The following is a 25037-nucleotide window of genomic DNA, read 5'->3' on the forward strand; positions in this document are numbered from 1 at the left end:
TAATTTTTAAAACACTTACGTCAATAACATTTACCCACATAATATCACAGGTCCCTATGAAACAATGCTTAGTTATTCATTTAACCAAGGTGACAATTAAAGATTTTCAGGCATATGCAGAGAATTAAATAGCTATAAGAAAAACCTTACCACCTGTGATTAAAGACCTCATAAAAACAATACACGAAATTTATTTTGACAAAACATAAAATACCTGCTCTTCTGGTAGACTACTGAAGAAAATCTTTTCATAATGCCTTTATCAAGAGCGGACTAAAAGTTTAAGAAAATCATCCTTTCAAGAGAGAGAAAATAAAATTTTAATTTTTGCAATAGCTTACTTTTTACATTAAAACGTTTATTTAACTGAATTCATTTTGATCTTGGCCAACTTGGCCATGTGCAAAATTCTTTCTTCAGGGTTCCTCTTCCACAAACCTTCTATAACTTCCTTTTTACATTCAGAATTTGTCCCATGCCTTCTTTCTTCTTCCCTAGTACTTTAGGACAACTTTATCTTTCTTAACAAAACAAACAAAAATATTTCCATTCTGTATACCTTCTTTACTGAAAACATATATCTTACTTTCCTTGAATACAAAGATGTTTCTCTTATTAATTTTTAGTAGCTTTAATCACATATATTAATAAGAATTTTTAACCCTTACAGACCTTAACTTTTGGTGAAAACTAAGAAGTAAGCAATTATAAACTTTTACATTAGCATTCTGTGGTTTGGCAAGTTAATAAACACTTTTCATAATTTCCAGAAACATGCTACTTCATAGTACAATTTTTAATAAAATACAAGACACATTTACTAATAGACCTAAACATCTTTTAGTTTCTCTGTAATAAGAAGCCCAAAGTAAGTAAACTTAGACATGTTTAGCAATAATGTTTCAGTATTTTATCTTATTTGAAAATGACTCAGATATTCAATGGATTTTTTTTATCATTTAATTTCACTTAGCAAAATTTCAAAGTTTCAATTTGCCAGAAAGATTTTGGAAGTTATTTTTAAAACACATGCTATAACACACAATTATTGTTAAAAAGTTCACCCAATGCTTTTATCTTTTTCACATCTATTTAGTTTACTCACTCCCAATAATTATATTTAGATTGCCCATAAAACTTGATGAGACATTAGACAAAATTAGCTATTATTTTAAGTTATTATTTTTGTTAACCAGTTTTGTCATAGAGATAACATTAGCTTATTTGACCAACAAATGTAGAATAAAGGCGGCATGTCTGCATCATATCCAATGCTGATAATCCAGAGGACATGCCTATTTTAATCAAACCAACAATCTTAAATAAGCTTTCAGTTACCAGAGATTAATTTATATCATGTTAACTTTAAAGACATTTGGGTTAGTTGCTATTACATTTAGAAATAATTTCTATAAGTGCTTACTTTAAGCCAATTAAATAGAGCTCTTTAGAATGTACACCATCCAGAGGTGGGATATGACACACATACACAGAGATTCCACAGCTATTGTTTTAAAATTACTCCATGAATCAGGTACAGTAATTCAAAGCTCCCTAGTTACAAACCTAACTTTTGTTTTAAGATTTTTACTAATATTTGTGGAGAAAACACAAAAGATTTTAGATTTTTGGCAAGGGTGCTCTTACGGCCATTTTTCTTTCCTTTTTTCCCTTTTTTTCTTCAGTCTTAGGAATTGGTGATGGGCTAGATAGTCCCTGGAGAGTTTGCAAGTTCTTTGAGATAAGGGAAGTGGCTGGAATCTGAACTACCTCTAGAGCTACACTTCCAGTCTTACAAGGATTTTTTTAAGGACAGTTGCTCTTAATTCCTCAGAGATTGGGTTGTAACTTAAATGACATTATAGGTTGATCTGCCTGTCCAACTACATCACAAAGGCACAAAGAAAGCATTCAAGTGTCTGCCAAGATGGAGTTTCTGGGGCATATTTGTCTTATTAGTTTGTAACATCCCAACATCTATGAGCATTTTGAAAGGAACAGGGGAGGCTTTGGGATTGGAAAAAGGACAAGTAAACTGTGAACCACTTTCTAGAGTGGTACCTCTGGTCCTGCACAGATTTGCAAGAAAAAGATGGTTGTCTCCAGTTCCCCAAAGAACTGGATTACAGTCTGAATGATAAAAGAGGTTGACCCACCCTTTCATCTACATTTTTCCAATTGCTTCTTTATACCAGGGAGATTTTTAACTTAAGAGGTGAATCAAAACATTTTTATGTTCTAACACTTCAGGACAAGGTATCACACCTTTAAAAAGTTTGCACAAAGTATTTAATAAATGCCCTCTTTCCAAGTGTACAATTCAATTCTAGACCAATTTACCCGGGCAGGGAAGTGGGGGAGGTGAAGCATTCATTAGCATCTGTGAGACCAAGAAGGGAAGCTGAGATTCCAAATTTGATTTGGTTCTTAAGACTAGTCATTACAGGGGCTGGCCCTGTGGCCGAGTGGTTAAGTTCGTGCGCTCCGCTGCAGGCGGCCCAGTGTTTTGTTGGTTCGAATCCTGGGTGCAGACATGGCACTGCTCATCAGACCACGCTGAGGCAGCGTCCCACATGCCACAACTAGAAGAACCCACAACGAAGAATACACAACTATGTACCGGGGGGCTTTGGGGAGAAAAAGGAAAAAATAAAATCTTTAAAAAAAAAAAAAAAGACTAGTCGTTACAAGAGCTCTCTAAATACTTTTCCAATTTAGAAGTTTTTCCAATTTAAAGATCCATCCTCTGGCCATTGACAAGTAGGATCTTAATAGCAACTCAAACCAATGAGCCTTTTATGGTTTAACTATGGATGCAAGAGTCATCCCCAAAAGAGAGTGCAAAATAAGTAGCCCTCACAAGACCCAGACAGTTCACCCCTAAAATAGTCCAAGAAAGCAAAGGCCTCCGCTGCATAGGTGGCAGTGCACTAACAAGCAACAAAGGTTGAGAGGACAAAAGGCCCCTGATGGACTGAGGCCCCTCATGACAAACACCCCTGAGAGCTGACACAGCTGGACAAAGAGTACATCTTGGAACCCCCGTCTACCAGACTAGTCGCCAAGATGCCCACAGGTACGTGCATCCTCCAGATGGCAGAGACCAAAGAGGTCACAAAGCCAAGCTCTCAAGACAAAGAACAAGACAAAAGGAAAACTTCATCTTACATGCACAGTAACAGCTGAAGCTAAGCCTTGGGTCTCTGGGAGCCAAACTCACACCTGAAAAGGAGGTGTCTCAGGGTTTGGGATTGTGTGTGTTTTACAGAGTACCTCGTTGCATAGAAACTTTCTTGAGGTTGGCAGGGAACATGTGTCATTTTACCCAATTCTGAGGCCAATTTATACTATCACAGGAGTCTTCTTGAGGTGGGGAGTGCTCTAATGGCTCTTAACTGCTTGACCCATGCCCACCAATTTTGAGGCCTCTTTTGTTTCTGAGATGCCTTAAGCAACAGCTTTCACCTCATGTACATACTAACCCACAGCAAAATTCACTGCAGGACCAGCCCAGACAAGAGGCTTATGGAGGTGCCTGAGTCTTTCCCTGTGGTTTTCCTTTTTATGACAAAAGACACAAAAGACAGAGACAAGGAAAATAGTGACCATCTCTGGAAGGAGAACCATCAGTAAACCAATGAGGACTCAAACAAAATTTCTCAGAGTCACTGAATAATCACCTGGCCATTTTCTCCAGAGTCTAAAGAATATCGTGGGCGTGTGGTGGTGTAAAAGAATATCACCTTTTCCTGTTGCATGGGTTCACAGCTAAAATCACCCAATTTGGGAAAATGCAGCCTAGGTGGCTGTGGTAGAGATTGAATTAGCATTTCCCATGGTTTCAGAATTTAGACCCAGCTGGTCAAAAGTATATTTATGCTGCAGTTAGAACCAGATCTCGAAAATATCGGGTGTCCTTGAAACCAAGAACCTCACAATGAAGGCCAAACCAAGGCTTCCTTCTAACGGCCAAGGTAATTCCCCTGAGGCTGACAGCTGTTTGCTAGGACCCTTAGCCACAAAAGGGGATGCAACCTGCATTGCTGTCTGACCATCTCTGACCACAAAATGGGTGCAAACACATTTTTGCCCACCCATATTCTTTGAGACCCTCTCCCCCATCTGAAGACTGTCAAGCCAAGCCCTCAGGACACAAAAAAGTTTGGTAAGATTCTGAAGTTCTTCGTAAACATTTACAGCTCTGGAAGCTTTCGGTCAAAAGGGCAGCCCTTGACTCTCTAAAGATTTTTCCTTGTTTCTTGGTTTGGAGGCTCAAAAAGAGCCCAGAATGGTGATTGTAGTTTTAAATTATCCCAGGTTAACTTGCCAAGCTGTTTACAGTTATCCTCATTTTAGGAGGCTTTTCCCAAGGTGGCCACAACAAACAAGGTAATTTCTGAAAAGGGTTTGTCACAGTCACCGAGAAACTCAGTCCCCAAAACAGCCAATACAATTTGGACAACCATTAACACACAGTACAATTCTACATATAACACAGACCAGAATTACTAGCTAGTTTTCCAGGAGTAACTCAGAACCAGTGCCAGGAGCTACTCAAAACCAGATTGCCAGGGGCAGCTCGGAACCCAGATCCAGAAGCAACTTCACGAGTGAAGCTTTTTTCCTGCCTCTAATTATCTTGGATGGTTCAGGCCCAAGGTTTGGAACTCAGCCCACCAGGATTCCCCAGGATACAAGATAAACTTCTATTTCCAGGAGATCAAACCAGAGAGAGGAGGTAAGGGACAGTCATTTTCTTAAAGTTACTCACCCAGAGCCCAGAGACATCTTGATACAGGAGCTGTATCTTCTCCCAAAAGAAAAAAAAATGCCTTGGGGTCTGGAGCACCGCAACAGGGAAACAAGCATCTGATCAGCTGAGTGTCCAGAAAAAGTTGTGTTGGCAGCTACTTAGGGTCAAGGAAAAGACCTCACACCCTGCTGAGTGTTCCAGAGCCTCGGGCAGGCGGTCACAGGACCTTGTCCCTTCTTTGTCACCAAATTGTTACCACACGAAATTGGAGTTTCCTTGCCCGATGTGCATTTAAAAACCAATTAATTATGGCATCAGCTCTTGAGGGAGAAAGCTTTATTCTGCAAGATTGATCTTCAGGGAGACAGAGGGAGATCTCTCTTCCTGATTCAGGATTTGGGGTGAAACTTACGAGGTTAGGGAGAACCTGCTGGCACACAGAAATGCTGGTGGGGCAGGTTTTGATTGGTGGGCTTCAAGCATTTATGGTAAGGTTTGAAACATTTAGGACAGGGTTCTGAACATTGATGATGAGGAGGGGAAGGAATTTTAACATCAGATCTTCCTGAATGAGGGATCCCTCACTTCTGAAAAGAGTCCGACTTTTAACTTCCAGTCACGGCCTGGTCCTTTGGATCCGTGGGGAGGAGAATCTTTGGTTCTGTGGTCATTTCAAGATTCCTTCTTCTGTGTATGCTCTGGCTACGTGACTTTGCAAATTTTCTGGAACGCAATTCTTAATCTATTGACAAGAGATGGGGTCAGTTGAACTGGTCCTGGAGGGCCCACAGTTACAAGTGTACCAGTTCTTACTTAGTATTTACCCAGCATATTGTTTTGTCCTTTTAATTTTTAAAAATTATTATATACTTTACTGAAGTAGATTCCAAAGTCCTATTGAAACCGTCAAGTTCAAATTTCAGATATTTTAAAGATGTTTACTACGTAGCTTTTTTAACACAGAGAAAGTACTATAAAGACTAGTATGATGACCACCCACACACCTACTGCCTACATTAAAAACTTATTGTTTTACCACATTTGCTTTATCTTCATCTTTTTTTTTTTAATTAGGCCATGAGTTTACATAAGACTAATACTATTATCACACTTAATAAAATTAATAATTCCTTAATATTCTTTAATACCCAGTTAGTGCTCAGATTCCCCCAATTACCCCAAATTGCTTTTATAATTGTTTTTCACATTTAGTTGTTTTCGTCTCCAACGTCTTTCAATTCAGGACAGTTCTCATACACGCTCAATTTTTCTCCTTGATAGCATTAACTTTTTTATCATAACAGACTAGTTGTCATGTAAAAAGTTCATCCTTTTAATTTCAATCTTTGTGTCCATATATTTTAAGTGTATCTGCTGTGAATTGTACTCCCTGAATTAGTGTTCTAATCCAGTGTGCTGGTTGTCTTTTATTTGGCAAGTTTCATCTATTTATATTGATGATGATTAACAATATATCTGGAATTAGTTCTTCCACATTATGTGGTTATTTCTACACATCCCACTTTTTTATGTAATTTTTCTTTTTTTTTTTTAATTGAAGTGGGTGTTTTTGCTTTGCCTCCTTGTGTTTATTTTTCCTCCTTGCTTTTTTCTCCATAATTAGTTTGGAGCTTTGCATTCTATGTATCCCGGTCACTTTATGCCATGTGAGAGAGGGCTCCAAGAAATCTACCCTTTGGGCTTGGCCTGTGTCCCTTGGGTTTGGGGAGCCTGAGAACTGGCACAAAATGTTCCATCAACAACTGAGGCAAAAAGAAAGGAAAGGGCACTGGAGAAAACTACTCTTATACCAAGACTGGGGCGTAGACTAGGCACATGTTTATCCTGGACCAGATTTGAGCCAAGCAGGAAGGAGCTGGCAGGGAGCGATTTGTAAATCCCTTCCAGGATTCCAGTGGACAGATGGTCCCCCAGACAACCAGGGCTGACAAAGGAAACATTCGCAACCAGTTAGAGAAGCCTTGCCCTGTGGACTGAAGGACAGCTGGCCCCAGGAGAGCATTTCTGAAGAACCCACAAAAGCCCCTTTCAGAGAACTGTCACTCTGAACATCTGCCAAGCCCAGCAAGCAGCAACAGTAGACCCCAGGGGCCCAGCCACAGATGGTCAGAGTTCACACCTTCTCACCAGCCCCTCCCGCAGCAGTCCACCCCGGAGACAGCAGTCACGAGGCCTGCCGCACCTTCACCCCATAAAGGCGGAGGCAACTTAGTACCATGGGACCCCGCCCCATTGAGCTGAGTTGATTGGCCTAGTAGAGTCACCTGACCCAACGGCAGCCAATGGGTAGGCTGAGCTAGGATGTGAGCTGAGCCAATCAGATGCTCTCTCGGGAACTTGAACTGGGAGCGCCAAGCAGGTAGCGGGGAGAGACGGTGCTGAGCTGATGCAGGAAGAAAAGCCGCAGGGAGGGGGTGTGGGATCAGAGACGGGGAGGGGGCACAAGCTCAAGTGGTAAGGAAGCAGGACCACTGAAGGTGGAAGCAACAGGGCAGAGAAAAGATGGAGGGAGCAGAGGGAGATAAGGAGTTTTAACAAAACTGGCAAGAGCATATACTGAGTTTCCTTATGGCACAGGTTTGGTTTGGTTTGGTTTGAACGCCACTGAACATCTACAGACTCCAGCGGCCAAGTCCTAGAAGCCCTCCTGGGTCTAGATCCAGGCCAAGCGTCCTGGCTATCCGGTGGATCCTGTTCTTCATCAGTCAGGTCTATCCATCTTGCCGCCCAAGTGTATCCTTACAACCAGAAACCCCCATTACTTGAGATAACCAGAGTTGGTCTCTGTTTCTTGCAAGGTAAAGAATGCAGCCAGCAAAGAGAAAGTGAGAGAAAATCATCAAAGAGCCAGGACACAACCAGGAACAGAGCCCAGCGTGTGCCCTCAACAGACTTCACACTAGGCAGTTCTTGCTGCATTTCCTCCAGTAAAATCTTGCCTTCTTGGGCTTTATTTTATTCTGTGAAAATAAGCCTTATTATAAAACAGAATGAAATCCACAAACCAAACCTCAAAGCTTCTAGCCAAACAAGACACCCCCCTTAATATATAAAGTCATTGCAGACAGGACAGTCCCTTCAACTTATTGCTTTTGTCGCTTGTTTCTTGAGAACAAGACTCCAATGAGGCCCACAGCTGCCAGGCCCACTCCTGCGATGCCAGCTGCCATGATGGCGTCTCTGACCTGCAAGAGAGAGGAGGGCAGATCAGACTCCGTGTCAGGAATGTGAGCACAGGCCATACTTGCAACAAGAACATTCAGTTCAGGGAGCCTCACATGCCTCTTGGCCTCCTTGACAAACTCAGGAGTCAACAAATAATGGCAGTGAAATGGGGAGAAAAGGGCTGGATGGGGAAAGAATCTGGGGATGGAGCCAGCTGGCCAGGAGTGTACGGGCCTGAAGAAGGAAATCTGATTCACCCTGTGGGTATTTACAGCACATAAATCCCCAGAGCGTGGTGTGGAAAGGACAAGGAGACAAAGCCAGGATGGTTGAGATCCTAGCTGGCCACCAGGGAGCACTTGAAGCAAGTTTGAAGTCGAGAAGGAACTGCTATTGAATACTCAATAAACTATGACCTCACTCTCTTATTCATCGCTGTACCCCCAGCACCCAGTCCTGCCAGGCTCAGGGGTACTCTTTACGTATTCTTAAATAAATGACTCAGCTATGAATAGTAGTGCTGTTATACTTTAAATTATTAGGATAGCTGACTTGTATTGCTTGTACTAGAAAAAAAAAGTGCTGCAAACTTAAAGTAAGTTTCAAGGTAAAAATTGAACATGTCAAATTTCACTCCTTCTTGAAACCCAACTAAAAATAAAGTAAGCTATTTGTTTAGGGCATAATCCACCAGGACCCAGAGAACACTAAATTCTAAGGCAGCAGTGGGAGAAGCTGAGGACCAATCCTAATTATACAACAGAATCCTTGAAAAAGATCACCTGTTGGCACCTCTGGAAGTAGGAGAGAAAAAGAGAGAGCTTTAGCTAGGTCCCTGGACCGCCCCCGCCCCACCACCACCACAACAGGAGTCTGAAAGTTTATTCACTTGAGAAGGCACAACAGAACATTTGGGGGCCTGGAAATCTAGAAGCACATGTGAGGATGTGAGTATCATCACAAACAAGAGACTGAGAGACAATAAACATGCAAATGTGAGACTCTTGCCCTCCTACCCATCTCTGCTCGCAGAACCTTACCCTCCACACAAGAGACAGGAAAGCTTTTCTGGGGAATCTGACCAGCCCACATGGAAACGACAAAAGTTACCCATACTGAGGATTCCCAAACAAAGAGCCCACCCAGCTCACCCGGAAGTGAAACTCAAAGTCAACAAGCCACTGCCCCCTCCCAGCTCAGGCAGAGCTTCCATTCAGTAGCAAGCCCTTAATCCTGAGCACACAACCAAGGTACCAGACATCTGAGGAAGACCTCCCTAATAGAAGACAGAAAGCAAAACAAGCAGGAAAAAGGCCACTTGGAGAAACAGAAACCATATCTAGAAAAGAAAATGTCTTTTAAAACTATCACTAGAGAATAAGAAAATATATTGCATCCAATAAACAAGATGCTATAAAGAACAATAGAGGGGCTGGCCCAATGGCACAGCAGTTAAGTTCATGTGCTCCACTTTGGCAGCCCAGGGTTCACTGGTTCAGATCTGGGCATGGACCTATGCACTGCTTATCAAGCCATGCTGTGGCGGGCATCCCACATATAAAGTAGAGGAAGATGGGCATGGATGTTATCTCAGGGCTAATCTTCCTTTAAAAAAAAAAAAAGAATGTTGAGAGAACCAAAACAGTTCTTAGAAAATAAAAATATGATAGAAATGATAACCTCAAAAGAAAAGTTGAAGGATAAAGTTGAGGAAATCTCTCAGAAGGAATAGCTAAAAGATAAAGATATAGAAAACAGAAGCCAAATATTAAAAATAGCCAAAAAAATATAAGCTATATATATAATCAACCCAGACAGTCTGGCATCTGAATAATAGCCATTCTAGAAAGAGATAATAACAGAAACACAGACAAGGGGACTCAAGAGTGAAATAATTCATGAAAATTTACTAAGACCAAAGGATGTATGTTTTCAGATTGAAATGGTGCTCCAAGGCCCACCTTAGTGGATAAAAGCAGACCTACGCCAAGGCATGTTATTGTGAAATTTTAGAACACTGGGTAAAGAAAAGATATTACAACTGGCAGAGCAGAGGAGTAAAACAGGAAATAGAGAAAAGAGCAAGAATCAGGATTGCCTCAGATTTCTCAAAAACAATTCTGGAAGCAATAAGACAATGCAACCATGCCTCCAAAATTCTAAAGCAAAATGATTTCTAACCTAGAATTCTATACACAGACAAACAACCAAATCAAGTCAGAGGGTAAAAAAAATCAGAGTCTCAAAAAATTTACCATCCATCATTTTTCTGGAAGCTACTAAAAGAGGTTCTACCTAAACAAGGGAGCAAACCAAGAAAGAAGAGACACAGAGCCAGTCCTGATTGCCTAGTGGTTAAAGTTCAGTGTGCTCCACTTCGGTGGCCTGGGTTCGGTTCCCAGGCGTGGAACCACACCACTCATCTGTCAGCAGCCATGCTGTGGTGGTGGCTCACATACAAGAACTAGAAGGACTTACAACTGGAATATGCAACTATGTACTAGGGCTTTGGGAGGAAAAAGAAGAGGAAGATTGGCAACAGATGTTAGCTTAAGGTGAATCTTTCCCAGCAAAAAAAAAGGAAATAGAAGAAGAGATACAGAAGATGGTGCTCCAGGGCAGGACAGAATAGATGGGAATTACCCTAGAGTGATGGTGAGGGGAGATCCCAGGACAACAACTTTGTACCAAGTGTACAGAGTAACTAGTAGGTGGAATAATAGCCCCCTAAAGATGTCCATGTCCTAATTCCAGGAACCCGTAAGTATATTATGCTATGTGGTAAGGGGGAACTAAGGATGCAGATGGAATTAAACTTGCTAATCAATTTACCTTAAAATAGGGAGATTATCCAGGGGTACCCAATGTAATCACAAAGTTCCTTAAAAGATGAAAGAGGGAGGTAGAAGAGTCGCGTCATAGTGATGCAATGTGAGAAAGACTCAGCCAGCCATTCTTACTTTGAAGATGGAAAGGAGCCACAAGCCAAGGTTTGTGGGGCAGCCTCAAGAAGCTGACAAAGGCTACAAAACAGATTCTCCCCAGGAGCCTCCAGAAACACAGCCCCAGCGTCATCCTGATTTTAGCCCAGAAAGACCATTTTCAGACTCCTGACCTCCAGAACTATCAGAAAATAAATTGGTGTTGTTTTAAGCCACTAAGTTTGTAGTAATTTGTCACAGCAGCCCTAGGAAACTCATACAGTACCCAATCCAGATCAGAGCAGTGGGACTCGAGCCTGGCATGTTGAGTTGACTGTCATCACCATTATCCTCTCCCATGTACTCTCTTTCTAACCCAAAGCACCTTCTGGGGGATGTGGTCTACCTAAATAAGAGAAAGAGCAAAGAAAGAAGAAATGAAGAGACTGTGGAACCAAGGAATCCAATCCAAGAGAAAGGCCGCAGAAATCTGAAGGATGACAGCAGAGGAAGTCCTAGAGTGAAGGATGCAGTCAGCCAAGGACCAACCAGCACAGACAACAGAATGGCTGTCTCCAGGATGGATGTACCCAAGCAAAACATGCTAGAACTGATGGATTGCTTGATGGGATTTCCCTCGTGGAACACTGCACTGAGAGCTAATTGGATGCTGTAGGAAGAACTGACAAGAGGTACAAGGAAAACTAAGCAATGAAAGGAGGTAATAATTATCTTCAAGAAAAAAGAAACCCCCTCCTCCCAAAAAAGGAAGGAAACTATCACAATGCACCACAGCACTCAACTGTGAGTAAAATTCGCATAGGCATAAAACAAACACTGGATATTAATTTAATAAAAATGTATAATATGAAATTATACTGAGAGAATGGGGGAGGGAGAGGGGCTGATGGTATTAAACAGTTTAACCCTCACTTACCATTACAAGAGGTCAAAAGAGCATATCCAAAATTTCTGAATAAAAACGATAGCAGTATACACATATTGTTTCAAAATTCAGAAATAGGTAAGTGCCAAAATAATTGACTAAAAGAAAGAAGAGGGGTTGCCTCTTGGGATGGAGGATGGGAGGAGTAAGAGGGGTGGGGCAGGGAACTCCGTGTTTTGTTATAAGTCTTTGAGCACTAGTTGTCTTTTCAAGTTCTGTGCCTGCATTACTTTGAAAAACTAAAAATTAAATTTTGCTAACTTTTCCAGGAAGAAGGACGAAAGATGAAGAAATAGAGACATGCACAGTAAGCCCAGGAACCTGATGCAAAACCGTATTGCACCTGCTAACTTCAAACGTCAACACCATTTCTACAAAACTGGAAAGGCAAGAGATGAGGAGGAAACCATCCCTTAGTCGAGGCAAGGATTACAGGCAGTTTTAGGAAGACAAACAAGCATCTTAGTGACTAGTCACAAGAAAATGTTGCTAATATATTACACAGATAACTATGCTGGCACAGATATAAGAGAAGCAACTGATTACCATTCTGATATGTTGGCTTTGTCCAGTGATGGGCCATTGCTTTGAGAGGATATGCACACACAGATACACAGCTCAGACTTATCCTTCACTTCATTTGAAACATTCTCCTTTACCTTTGACCTCTGATCTTCAATCTGGTTTATCTCAAGTGCCTAAAAGTGCACTGAATATTCCTACTGGTGTTTCAGATTTTAGAGATTTGTCACTTTTAATAAGCTTTCAGTAGTCAGCATTGGTATAGCTAGCTCTTCTTTCACCTCAGCATTCAAGTCCATTTGATGTTCACAACACTATTCACATACAGCTCAAGGCCCTATCTTACAGTCTGCTGACAGACTAAAACATGGTAGCCATGGACTTGAGCTCCAGTGGAATTAAGAGGTTCAGATTCAGTGCAGATAAGGAGCCTCTGTTAATGAGCATTAAGGATGCACTCCAGGAGTGACGTCAGCATAACAGCGGAGCAAGCTCTTCCCTTGGACTCTCCCCTCTAAGACACAACCAAAAGGACATTCATACACCAGCAGAGGGCATGTACACATCACAAAAGACGTCTGGGAGACCCACGCAGCCATACGCCTGAAGGTGGTGGTGGGGCTGGATCCTCCGGAGGAAGTGGAAGCTGATGCGGAGGAGCTCTGTAGAGAGAGCCAGGCCCAGTGGTGGGAAGTACACAGGTGAGAAGGGTGCCCTGTCTCTGCCAAGTACTCTAGGCCCAGAATCGTCTGGAGCACAGTGTGGTGAGCATGGTAGTGGTGGCAGCGAAAGGGTGTAGGCACTCCAGCCCCTGGTTCACCCAGAGCAAGGAGTAGAGTGCTTGGTGGTGGCAGTGGGAAAAGTGTGCAGCCCCAGAGCCATCCAGAGCACAATGCGGAGAGAGTGGCAGCCATGGAGGGGATAGGGCACAGCCAAGAGGCACCCCGACCCCCGCCCAGTACTCCAGCCCCAGAATCATCCAGAGCACAGCGTGGAGAGTGTGGCAGTGGCAGCAGAGAAAGGGAAAGTGCACAGGCCTTTCCATACAGAGAGACAAGCAGGGGCTGGGAGCAGCACTGGGGAAGGAGAGTACTCTTCCCCCTGCCCAGTGCTCCAGATCTGCCATCAGTCAGTCACTCAGAGAGAAAAGCAGTCAGTGGCTGGAGCTGGGGAGCCCCTGCTCATGCTGGGCCCAGAATACACAGCACCTGATGCCCATCCTGTGGCAGTATGTGGCAGCTGCGACCTGATGAGGAAACAAAGATCGACTCCATCAAGCAGTGTGAGTAGGTATATTAAAGCTCCAGACCAGAAGGAAAGTGACAGGTACCCAGAAACCAACCCAGAAGAAACAGAAATTCATAACCAAACCAACAAAGAACTCAAAACAGCTATCATAAAAAAAAAAAAAAACACCAACTCAGTGAGTTACAAGAGAACACAGAAAGACAAATTAACAAATTCAGGAGCTTCTTCATAAAGGAGATTGAAACCATAAAGAAGAACCAATCAGAATTGTTGGAGATGAAAACCACAATGGATAAAATAAAGAAAAATCTGGATTCTCTAAACAACAGAGCTGACAATATAGAGGCGAGAATCAGCCAGTTAGAGAATAGTACTATAAAAATGCTTCAGAGGGAGGAGAAGAGAGAACCGAGACTAAAAAGAAATGAAGAAGCTCTCAGAAATATCTGACTCAATCAGGAAATGCAACATAAGGATTATAGGTATTCCAGAGGGGGAAAGAAGGAAAATGGAACAGAAAGCTTGTTCAAAGAAATAATAGCTGAGAAGTTCCCAAACCTGGGGAGGGAGCTAGAAATCCATGTGAAAGAGGCCTCCAGATCTCCTAACTTTGTCAATGTAAAAAGACCCACTCCAAGGCATATAGTAATGAAGCTGGCAAAAATCAAGGATAAAGAAAATATACTACGGGCAGCAAGGCAGAAGAAAATAACCTACAAAGGAACCCCTAGTAGGCTTTCAGCAGATTTCTCAGCAGGCTAGGAGAGAGTAGAATGATATATTCAAAATCTTGAAAGACAAAAACTTTCAGCCAAGAACACTCTATCCAGCAAAAATCTCATTCAGATATGATGGAAAAATAAAAACTTTTCCAGATAAACAAAAGCGAAAGGAGTTCATTGCCACAAGACCCCCCCCCCATAAGAAATCCTCAAGAAGGCCGTCATACCTGAAAAAAAAATAGGAAAGGGGCTACAAAGCCCTGAGCAAGGAGATGAATAGGTAGGCAATAGTCAGAAAATGGCAGCTGTCTATGAGCTGAGGTTAGTAAATGCTGAACTCTAACATCAAGGATAAAGAAAAGGAAAACACCAAAACAAAAATGATCTCATCTTTTTAACCACAAACTCACAACACAAGATGGAAAAAGATATGACAAAAATAACTTAGAAGGGGAGGAGAAAAAGGATGGAATCAGTATAGTCTAAGGAAATAAGAGGCTATCAGAAAATGGACTATCTCAACTACAAGATTTTTTATATGAACCTAAGGCTAACCACTAAACAAATAATTAGAACAGAGACATTTACGATAAACAAGGAGAAAAAGAAGAAAACTACCTAATCAAATTGGTAGTCCGAAATACACGGGGTGAGAAACAAAGGAAATGCAGAAGAACCAGGAAACATTCAATAAGATGGCAGTATTATGCCCTCATATTTCAATAATCACCCTAAATGTAAACAGATTGAATTCTCCAATCAAAAGACAAGGATTGGCAGGATGGATTAAAGAACAAGACCCAACAACATGCTGCCTCCAGGAAACACATCTCAACTCTAGAGATAAACATAGGCTCAGAGTGAAGGGATGGAAGACAACACTCCAAGCTAATGGCAAACAAAAAAAAGCAGGTGTTGCCATACTTATATCAGCAAAGTAGAATTCAAGATAAAACTGGTAAGGAGAGACACAGAGGGGCAGTATATAATGATAAAAGGGACTCTCCACCAAGAAGATATAACACATAAACTTGTATGCACCCAACACAGAAGCACCAAAATACAAAAAGCAACTATTAATAAACCTAAAAGGAGATATCAATGACAACACAGTATTAGTAGGGGACCTCAACACCCCACAAACATCAATGGACAGATCATCCAGACAAAAAGTCAACAAGGAGATAGTGGACTTAAACAAAAAACTAGACCAGCTGAACTTAATAGATATATAGAGAGCACTCAATCCAAAAACAGCAGAATATACATTCTTCTCAAGTGCACATGGAACATTCTGAAGGATAGACCATATACTGGGAAACAAGGCAAACCTCAATAGATTTAAGAAGGATGTACTCCAAAGCTTGGAAACCATTCCCAACACAAAGGTCTGATGCCTCATTCACAGTCGGGCAGGAAGGCCAGCGTACCCCATGGCCCTTTCCCCAGCTTCCTTCCCAGTCTCTTAGCCATGATGTCCTCACATTCGCCATTTCAACCCTTCATGTTTTATCAGGTACAACAGCAACACTGAAGGTAACACAACTGAATAGAAATGATCCAGATCACCAAGCAACAGTGAGAAAGTTCAGCCTCTTCCTATTCTAGCATTATCCAGGACCCAACTCTGGGGGCATCAGCTCCTGTGACAATGCAAAGAGGGAGCAAAATCTCTTGTCAGCTTATAGCAACTGTTCCCAATGAAAGCACAATGGCCAAAATCAGCAAAACTGTACTTTTTCCCACTGAAGGCATGAAAGAGTGTTGTGAACATGGATCAGGAAATCTCACCCTAAAACCAAGCCAGACACTTAAGTAGAATCAAGAGCAGCAAAGGAGAAGATTCTTAATCATCATTTTATTCCAAGAAGTCCAATGAAGACAGTATACTGAATCCCAGGAACAAAAAGGATGAAAATGTGGGGGAGTTCTCCTCAAGATGGTGCTGTGAGCAGACATTGAACTCACCTCCTCCCACAAACACAACCAGGTTACAACAATTTTAGGAAGAATCACCCTGGATTGAAAACTGAAAACTGGATAAAAAGAACCCCCACAACAAGGGACAGTCCTGACGAAAGCAGAAGAGGCAGTAACTCCGGCCAGAGAGGAAAAAAGCCACCTTTGGAAGCAGCAGAGCTTCTCAGCTGGCCAGGCGGGAGCCAACCTAAGGATATCCAGATAGCATCTCAAGACGCCTAAGAGTCTCGTGCCACTATACATCGGAAGACAGACAGACTTCCCCCCGGGAGGAGGTGGAAATAGGTGAAAACTCTCCAACCCCCAACCCCCGACCCCCAGACAGCCTAGTTCCTGCAGGAGGCTCTCTTCCTGCAGACTCCCCCATAGCATCGCCACACACCAAGGGCGGGAGTGTGCACTCACCAGCAGAGCGACGGTGGAAACAGGTGACAACAGCCCTACTCAAGCCCCCCACGATTACATCTAAGCCCAGGGGGAATCCCCAGGGTCCCGCACCCACTGGCAGGGAAGGCCTCCGCTCGCCATTAGCAGGGAGGCCCGCCCAGAATACAGAACAAAGGGAAGCTCCCAGCAGGCGGATTCCCTGGCACGGCACCAGACCGCAAGCTGCTGCTGGGCCCACGGCCTCCGGCACACGGGTCGGTGCAGGGGGCGCCCGGACTTCCCGTGGACGTGCTTGGGGACATGGTTGGAGGTCCAGCACCGGGCTCTGTGGCCCAGGGGGAGGCTCCGGGGTCCCACACCCCCCACCCCCCCGGCAGGGAAAGCCTCCGCTTGCCATTAGCAGGGAGGCTCCGCCCAGAATCAAGAACAAAGGGAAGCTCCCGGCAGGTGGATTCCCTGGCACGGCACCAGACCACAAGCTGCTGCTGGGCCCACGGTCTCCAGCGCACAGGTCGGTGCAGGGGGTGCCCAGACTTCCCGTACACGTGCTTGGGGACACAGTTGGAGCTCCAGCGCCCGGCTCTGCAGCTTGGGGGGAGGTTCCGGGGTCCCGCACACCCTGGCAGGGAAAGCCTCTGCTCACCATTAGCTGGGAGGCCCCGCCCAGAATCCAGAACAAAGGGAAGCTCCTGGCGGGCAGATTCCCTGGCACTGCACCAGACCGCCAGCTGCTGCTGGGCCCACGGTCTCTGGCACAGGGGGTGCCCGGACTTCCCATGGACATTCTTGGGGACTGGATGGAGCTCCAACACCCGGCTCTGTGGCCCAGGGGGACACTCCAGGGTCCTGCACACCCCCAGCAGGGAGGGCCTCTGCTCGCCATTGGCAGGGAGGCCCTGCCCAGCATCCAGAACACCAGGAAGCCCCCTAGAGCAGAATTCCCCACAAGGCAGCAGCTTACAAACCACCGCCAGGCCCACGGACTCTGGCCATGTCCTAGACGAGGCAAGGGGCTCCCAGAGATCCCGTGAGAGTGGAGTGGGGCAGAGTGGAGCTCCGGTGAAACGGCTACGTAGCCCAGGGGGGAACTCCAGGTTCCTACAGCAGCCTCAGCGAAAGCCTCTGCAAGAGCACTAGTGGAGAGGTCCTGACTGGCAATCGCAAGGCGGGAAGGCCCTGGGGCAAAAGTAGCATAGCTAGGTGAGCTAACAACAGACTGCAGAAGATACCCATAGCTCTGCTGGGACCTATAGTGGACAAGTGTGATCTTGTGGGCTCTGTTTGGGACAAAGCAGCGATTATAGGTGATCCTGCTCCTGGCTGCTGGGAAAGCCCACAACACCACTGCAGACCACAAGGAGGGAGCACGTCTAAGTGGGCTGCAACAGTAGGCACCAGCAGCCTGAGGCCTCGTTGCGATTGCCCCCACAACTGACGAGGGACCCCACAGGACCACTGTGACTACGAGGAGGGGTCCAGGTCCAGTCAGTAACAGCTGACAGAGTTCCTGGTTGGTGCAGTCTAAACAGCTGCCCCCACACACACACCAGTCACAACAAGTGGAAGCAGCGACTAAACTCTATCTCTATGCGGAGGCACAAATCCACGCCATCAAGCAGTATGAAAAAATATATTAAATCTCCAGAACAGAAGGAAAATGATAAGCACCCAGAAAACAATCCCAAAGACAATGAAATCTATAACCTAAATGACAATGATTTCAAAACTGCCATTATTAAAAAATTCAACGAGTTAAAAGAGAATTCAGATAGACAACTCAATGAGTTCAGGAGCTATGTCAAAAGAGCTTGACACTATAAAGAAGAACCAATTAGAAATACTGGAGATGAAGAACACAATGGAGGAGATTAAGAAAAATCTGGACTCCCTGAACAGTAGGGTCGATAATATGGAGGACAGAATTAGGAATCTGGAGGATAGGAATATAGAAATGCTGCAGGCAGAGGAGGAGAGAGAACTAAGACTAAAAAGAAATGAAGAAACTCTCCGAGAATTATCCGACTCAATTAGGAGATGCAACATAAGGATTATAGGTATACCAGAGGGAGAAGAGAAGGAGAAGGGGGCAGAAGGCCTGTTCAAAGAAATAATAGCTGAGAACTTTCCAAACTTGGGAAGAGAGATGGAACTTCATGTGACAGAAGCCAATAGATCTCCAAACTTTATTAACACAAGAAGACCAACCCCAAAGCATATAGTAGTGAAACTAGCAAAAGTCAACGACAAAGAGAAAATATTAAGGGCAGCCAGGCAGAAGAAAATAACTTACAAAGGAAACCCCGTAATGCTATCAGCAGATTTCTCAGGAGAGACCTTACAGGCTAGAAGAGATTGGAATGAAATATTCAAAACTCTGAAGGACAAAAACCTGCAGCCAAGAATACTCTACCCAGCAAAAATATCCTTCAAATACGATGGAGAAATAAAAACTTTCCCAGATAAACAAAAGTTAAGGGAGTTGATCGCCACAAAAACCTCCTCGTCAAGAAATGCTCAGGAAGAACCTCAGTCATGAAAAATCAAAAAAAGGAAAGGGGTTACAAAATCCAGAACAAAGGAGATAAGCAGAAGGACAATAACACAAAGTAACAGCTCTCCATCAGGGCAAAATGCAAAACAACCAGAAAACAAGTGATAAAATGGCAACAGTAGGCCGCCACATTTCAATAATCACTCTAAACGTGAATGGATTGAACTCTCCAATCAAAAGGCACAGAGTGGCAGGATGGATCAAAGAACAAGATCCAACAATATGCTGCCTCCAGGAAACACACCTCAGCCCCAAAGACAAACACAGACTCAAAGTGAAGGGATGGAAGACAAAAGAAAGCAGGTGTTGCCATACTTACATCAGACAAAGTAGACTTCAAAGCAAAACAGATAAAGAAAGACAAAGAGGGGTAGTATATAATGATAAAAGGGATGCTCCACCAAGATGACATAACACTTATAAATATATACGCACCTAACACAGGAGCACCAAAAGTCATAAAGAAACTATTAACAAAACTAAAAGGAGACATCAACAGCAATACAATAATAGTAGGGGACCTCAACACCCCATTAACAGCAATGGACAGATCATCCAGACAGAAAATCAACAAGGAAATTATAGAGTTAAATGAAAAATTAGATCAGATGAACCTAACAGATATATATACGACACTTCATCCAAAAACAGCAGGTTACACATTCTTCTCAAGTGCGCATGGAACATTCTCAAGGATAGACCATATCTTGGGAAACAAAGCAAGCATCAATAAGTTCAAGAGGGTTGAAATAATATCAAGCATCTTTTCTGATCACAATGCTATGAAACTAGAAATCAACTACAAGAATAAAGCTGGGAAAGGGCCAAAAATGTGGAGACTAAACAACATGCTACTGAACAAACAATGGATTATTGAAGAAATTAAAGAAGAAATCAAATATTATCTGGAGACAAATGAAAATGAAAACACACCATACCAAATGATTTGGGATTCCACAAAGGCAGTCCTAAGAGGGAAATTCATTGCAATACAGGCTCACCTCAATAAGCAAGAAAAATCTTACATAAACAACCTCAAACGACACCTAACAGAATTAGAAAAAGAAGAACAAACAAAGCCCAAAGTCAGTAGAAGGAGGGAAATAATAAAAATTAGAGCAGAAATAAAATGATATTGAAATAAAAAAGACAGTAGAAAGGATCAATGAAACAAAGAGTTGGTTCTTTGAAAAAATTAACAAAATCAACAAACCCTTAGCCAGACTCACTAAAAAAAAAAGAGAGAAGTCTCAAATAAATAAGATTAGAAACGAGAGAGGAGAAATCACAACAGATACCGAAGAAATACAAAGGATCATAAGAGAATACTATGAAAAACTATATGCCAACAAATTGAACAACCTAGAAGAAATGGATAAATTCCTAGACTCATACAACCTACCCAAACTGAATCAGGAAGAAACAGAGAATCTGAATAGACCAAGCACAAGTAAAGAAATAGAAACAGTAATCAAAAACCTCCCCAAAAATAAGAGTCCAGGACCAGATAGCTTCTCTGGAGAATTCTACCAAGCATTCAAAGAAGATTTAATACCTATCCTTCTCAAACTGTTCCAGAAAATAGAGGAAGATGGAGCACTCCCTAATACATTCTATGAAGCCAACATCACCCTGATCCCCAAACCTGACAAGGACAACACAAAGAAGGAAAACTACAGGCCAATATCACTGATGAACATAGATGCAAAAATCCTCAACAAAATTTTGGCAAACCGAATACAGCAATATATCAAAAAGATTATACACCATGATCAAGTGGGATTTATACCAGGGACACAGGGATGGTTCAACATCTGCAAGTCAATCAACGTGATTCACTACATTAACAAAATGAGAAACAAAAACCACATGATCATCTCAATAGATGCAGAGAAAGCATTTGACAAGATCCAACATCCATTTATGATAAAAAACCTCAATAAAATAGGTATAGAAGGAAAGTACCTCAACATAATAAAGGCCATATATGACAAACCCACAGCCAACATCATACTCAATGGACAAAAACTGAAACCCATCCCTCTCAGAACAGGAACAAGACAAGTGTGCCCACTTTCACCACTCCTATTCAACATAGTACTGGAGGTTTGGGCCAGAGCAATTCGGCAGGAAAAAGAAATAAAAGGAATCCAAATAGGCAACGAAGAAGTAAAACTCTCGCTGTTTGCAGACGACATGATCTTATATATAGAAACCCCCAAAGAATCCATAGAAAAACTATTAGAAACAATCAACAACTACAGCAAAGTTGCAGGGTATAAAATCAACATACATAAATCAGTAGCATTTCTATATGCTAACAATGAACTAACAGAAAAAGATCTCAAGAACTCAATCCCATTCACGATCACAAGAACAAGAACAAAATACTTTGGGATAAATTTAACCAAGGAAGTAAAAGACCTATACAACGAAAACTACAAGACCTTCTTGAAAGAAATCGACGACGACATAAGGAGATGGAAAGACATTCCATGCACATGGATTGGAAGAATAAACACAGTTAAAATGTCCATACTACCTAAAGCAATCTACAGATTCAACACTATCCCAATCAGAATTCCAATGTCATTCTTTAGAGAAATTGAACAAAGAATCCTAAAATTCATATGGGGCAACAAAAGACCCCGAATTGCTAAAGCAATCCTGAGAAAGAAGAACAAAGCTGGAGACATCACAATCCCTGACTTCAAAACATACTACAAAGCTACAGTAATCAAAACAGCATGGTACTGGTACAAAAACAGGTGCACAGATCAATGGAACAGAATTGAAAGCCCAGAAATAAAACCACACATCTATGGACAGCTAATCTTTGACAAAGGAGCTGAGGGCCTACAATGGAGGAAAGAAAGTCTCTTCAACAAATGGTGCTGGGAAAAGTGGACAGCCACATGTAAAAGAATGAAAATCAACCAATCTTTTTCACCATTTACTAAAATAAACTCAAAATGGATCAAAGACCTAAAGATTAGGCCTGAAACAATAAGTCTTCTAGAAGAGAATATCGGCAGTACACTCTTTGACATCAGTTTCAAAAGAATCTTTTCAGACACCATAACTCCTCAGATGAGGGAAACAATAGAAAGAATAAACAAATGGGACTTCATCAGACTAAAGAGCTTCTTCAAGGCAAGGGAAAACAGGATTGAAACAAAAACACAGCCCACTAATTGGGAAAAAATATTCACAAGTTATTTATCCAACAAAGGGTTAATCTCCATAATATACAAAGAACTCACACAACTCAACAATAAAAAATCAAACAACCCAATTACAAAATGGGCAGGGGACATGAACAGACATTTCTCCAAAGAAGATATACGGATGGCCAATAGACACATGAAAAGATGCTCATCATCACTCATCATCAGGGAAATGCAAATCAAAACTACACTAAGATATCACCTTACACCTGTTAGAATGGCAAAAATATCCAAAACCAAGAGTGACAAATGTTGGAGAGGCTGTGGAGAAAAGGGAAACCTCATACACTGTTGGTGGGAATGCAAACTGGTGCAGCCACTATGGAAAACAGCATGGAGATTCCTCAAAAAGTTAGGAATAGAAATACCTTATGACCCAGCCATCCCACTACTGGGTATCTATCCCAAGAACCTGAAATCAGCTATTCCAAAAGTTCCATGCACCCCTATGTTCATCGCAGCATTATTCACAATAGCCAAGTCACGGAACCAACCTAAGTGCCCAGCAACTGATGATTGGATAAAGAAGATATGGTGTATATATATACAATGGAATACTACTCAGCCATAAAAAAGGACAAAGTCGTCCCATTCACAAGAGCATGGATAGACCTTGAGGGTATTATGTTGAGTGAAATAAGCCAGACAGAGAAAGACAAACTCTGTATGACTCCACTCATAGGTGGTAGTTAACATATGGACAAAGAAAACTGATCGGTGTTTGCCAGGGGAAAGGGGGGTGGGGGAGGGCACTAGGGGTGAAGTGGTGTACCTACAACATGACTAATAATGATGTACAACTGTAATTTCACAAGGATGTTAACTTTCATAACCTTAATAAAAAAAAATCTAAAAAAAAAAAGAGTTAGAACTAGGCAGGAAAGTTGGAATTGCAAAATTCTTGTCTTGTTTTGGGGGAAGGTTTATGTACCAATTAGCTCAAGATTTTTATAAAATAAAAAAGTTTAATACTAAAAATTTTAAGGGCAGCTTAGGAGAATAAAAACAATGTAGGAAATCAAAACCAATAAGGAGAATTTTAAAAGAAAGATCTCATAAAGAAAATAAATAAAATGGCAAGAATAAATCCAAATATATCAATAATCAAAATAACTGTGAATGAATTAAATGCCCCTGTAAAAGAGAAAAAAAAAAAAGGATGAAAATGTGGACTTGGTACCCAAAACCCACATCCTTACATGATGCTGCCCTTGCTTCTCTAAGCACAGAGCTTGCCTAGATTGTGTATGTTGTGGCTGCCAAAATTCCTATGTGACCAATGTAGAGAATTTGGAGGTCTTCCCTGGTATATATATGTGTATATATATTGGCACTGCCCATGCTTATCTGGGCCACAAATATGTCCAGCATAGCTGTGTGAAACAGCGGGAAATGCACCAGTGTGACCAACATCACAAGGTACCCAGAACTGATGTTCTCAGCAGCCAGAATGCATGGAAAGTAATCAAAAGAAACTTGAACGAAACCGGAGTTGGGAAGGCCAGTAGGGGGAGCTCTCACGCCCCGTCACACATCATCAATTACACCAAACAGGAAAAGATGGACAGGAAGTAAAACTACTTGACTACTGAAGGAATATTTCTCTCCTCTCCGGGCAACAGCTCAGCCAATGAGAAGCTGTTGCCGCCCTGAACTGTTCCTTTCCCCCAATGGACTTTCCTTTAGCACAGCCCCTCCCACTCCCCCTTTTTCTCTATAAAGGCAGCTCCCCTCCTTTCTCTTCTGGATTTGCCTGCGGTTTGCCACAGCACGCACATCCTGCTTTGCAATTCTTTTGGCTATCCCCAAATACACCCATTTTGAGATAAAACAACAGGCAAATTTGCTTTTTTAGTTGACAGCACGATGACAAAAGTTCGGATGAAGCTACTGGACCTGAGGTTCCATTGCCGGTCAGTCTTCAGACCTTCCTCTTAAAGGTGATTAGGCATGACTCTGTGGCAGCTGTGGTTCTGTTCGGCTAACTTGCTAGGGAACCTGCATAAAACCACTCGTATCCAGCATTTTCCTTCCTATACTGTGTGTCAGGGCGGGAGAAACGGTTTGCCGATAATGGAGGAAGCACAATATGCCCCGAGTTACAGAACCTCATAGGGTGAGCACAAATGCTGATGCAGCTAGTTCGTACAAAGGATAGTCTGTCCAGGAAAGCAACAATAACCTCACTGTTTATGGTCATGCTTTGTACAGAGTCAAAGAGTATAATTAAATACAAGAAAGTGGTACCTAGTTAGTCCTGATGGTGCAAATTTTACAAGGAAAGAATCTGCCTAGGAATCAGCGCTACCTTCAGACGCCATTGATGATTTTCTTGTTAAAAGGCTGATGGGTCCAGCCCACCCACGGGGCTGAAATTACAGTTCTGATCTTGAAAATGGGCGACAAGGTGTGCATCACAGGTCTTAAATCAGAATATTATGAAAGAGAAAAAGTCCCTCATTAGAAATGCTAAGAAATCTGCCATTTTTTAAAGCAGGCAAACTGGAATTCTATCAGACTGCAGACAATTAGCTGTTAACGCTAGACAGCTCCTCTGAGTGAAGCCCCTATTTAGTGAAGCCTGAACTGTTTCT

At 42.5% G+C, this 25037-nt stretch overlaps 1 protein-coding gene across 3 annotated transcripts in view; it reads right to left on the bottom strand.

The window, feature by feature from the left end:
- Nucleotides 1-296: 296 nt before the first annotated feature.
- LOC103545179 (phospholipase A and acyltransferase 3) overlaps nt 297-25037 on the bottom strand; it is a 49356-nt gene continuing 24615 nt past the window's right edge. For 2 of the 3 annotated variants that reach the window (XM_070565230.1, XM_070565229.1), the window contains one exon: nt 6202-7959. In XM_070565230.1, the coding sequence (XP_070421331.1) occupies nt 7858-7959 (102 nt within the window). In that variant the 3' untranslated portion in view covers nt 6202-7857. Of the gene's footprint in view, nt 7960-25037 lie in introns of all 3 variants that reach the window. The other variant, XM_070565228.1, reaches the window with a different exon arrangement.

This window comes from Equus przewalskii, chromosome 11 (genome assembly GCF_037783145.1).
Source record: "Equus przewalskii isolate Varuska chromosome 11, EquPr2, whole genome shotgun sequence".
Lineage (NCBI taxonomy): Eukaryota > Metazoa > Chordata > Mammalia > Perissodactyla > Equidae > Equus > Equus przewalskii.